The sequence below is a fragment of the Chrysochloris asiatica genome, unplaced genomic scaffold, assembly GCF_000296735.1.
Source record: "Chrysochloris asiatica unplaced genomic scaffold, ChrAsi1.0 scaffold00054, whole genome shotgun sequence".
NCBI lineage: Eukaryota > Metazoa > Chordata > Mammalia > Afrosoricida > Chrysochloridae > Chrysochloris > Chrysochloris asiatica.
Window position 1 is genome coordinate 4033939 of NW_006408572.1, and position 1843 is coordinate 4035781.

Here is a 1843-nt window from a genome sequence, read left to right on the forward strand (position 1 = left end):
AAGACCATGACTCTTCAGTTAAGTGTACAAAGTCCCTCAAATCCCAGACCCTGCCTTGTTCTCCTACCTCGCTTACAAAAAATCTGAGGACAAAATCTTGTGGAATTTTGATGCAGGGACAACAGGCATTTTTGTGGAGGACATGGAACCACCTATTTCATAGGATTTTAATATAGGTAGTTACGTCTTTCTAGTAGATTGCGATTCTCTGAGTTTGAGGGTGTTCATTTACTTAGCAATGTGCCAAACACACAGTTGTTACTTCATATCTGTTGAATGAATGAATGAATGAATGAATGAAAGCATCTTGAACTACTGGACAGTACAGAAAAAGAAATACAAGTAAAGAAATTGGGACAGAAAGGAATATAGAGAAAGCAAACAAGGAGTTTAGTTTAACTTGTTAAAATTGTGTCTTCTACACTTATTAGCATTGTATCTTTAGTAAGTTTCAATAAAAGTTCACAGTGAGCATAGTAGGTGGTCAGTACAAACGAGTTAAGCTCATTCTTTCTTCCTTTTATTCTAGAGTTAAGAGAATGACAATTATCTCACCAATTAGATAAAATATGTTTAGAAAATTTTTATGTTTGTCACTTGAGGTCTCTTTCTTTGGCCTCCAAGCTCATGGCAGGAAGGAATCGGACCAGCGTCTTTGAGTTCCTCCTCTGGGGACTATCAGAGCGGCCCGAGCAACAGCACATCCTTTTCCTGCTGTTCCTGTGGATGTATGTGTTCACTGTGGCTGGAAACCTACTCATTGTCTTGGCCATTGGCACCAACAAGCATCTCCACACTCCCATGTACTTCTTCCTGGCCAGCTTGTCCTGTGCAGACATCCTTTTCACCACTACCACCGTGCCCAAGGCCCTGGTGAACATCCAAACCCAGAGCAGGTCCATCTCATATGCAGGGTGCATGGTTCAACTCTATTTCTTCTTGACCTTTGGAGACATGGACATCTTTCTCCTAGCTACCATGGCCTATGACCGTTATGTGGCCATCTGCCACCCTCTCCACTACATGATGATCATGAGCCTACGGCGCTGCACCCTCATGGTGACTGTCTGCTGGACCCTTACCAATCTTGTTGCCATGACCCACACCTTCCTCATATTTCGACTTTCCTTCTGCTCTAAGAAGGTCATTCCTGACTTCTTCTGTGATCTGGGACCCCTGATGAAGGTGTCTTGTTCTAATACCCAGGTCAATAAGCTTGTGCTCCTCTTCTTGGGAGGAGCGGTCATTTTAATTCCTCTTACGCTCATCCTGGTTTCCTACATTTGCATCGCTTCAGCCGTCCTCAGAGTCCCCTCTGCCCAGGGAAGACGCAAAGCTTTCTCCACCTGTGGCTCCCACCTTGCTGTTGTTGCCCTGTTCTTTGGGACGGTGGTCAGGGCCTATCTGTGCCCCTCGTCCTCTTCCTCCAGTTCAGTAGCAGAGGACACAGCTGCTGCTGTCATGTACACAGTGGTGACTCCCCTGCTGAACCCCTTCATTTACAGCCTGAGGAACAAGGACATGAAGGGTGCACTCGGAAGACTTCTTAGGGGCAAAGTCTCCTTCTCATTGGGCCAGTGATTTCTGCAGAGAAACTGCAGGTGTCCATGCCTTCCATTAAGGGACTTCAGAGAAATTTTTACCACACCCACTCCCTGACACCCTGTCATGAATTTGTAGTGTTGAGGAAAACAAAAATTTGCATTGTGCTTTAAAGTTTATCTGTTAGACTCCCTCATTTCTTTTACTTGTAAAATAGTTTTCCACAAAGAAGAGAATCTTTTGCAATATTAATACTTCTGATAATTTGTACAGACTTTCATGCTAGTGTATCAAAACTTGA

The 1843-nt window shown here is 44.1% G+C and overlaps 1 protein-coding gene across 1 annotated transcript; it reads left to right on the plus strand.

Moving 5' to 3' along the window:
- The first annotated feature begins 627 nt into the window (after positions 1-627).
- On the plus strand, positions 628-1581 carry LOC102818880 (olfactory receptor 1P1-like). Its single transcript, XM_006863251.1, has one exon. The coding sequence runs from the start codon at positions 628-630 to the stop codon at positions 1579-1581; it is 954 nt and encodes a 317-aa protein (XP_006863313.1).
- The last annotated feature ends 262 nt before the right edge of the window (positions 1582-1843 follow it).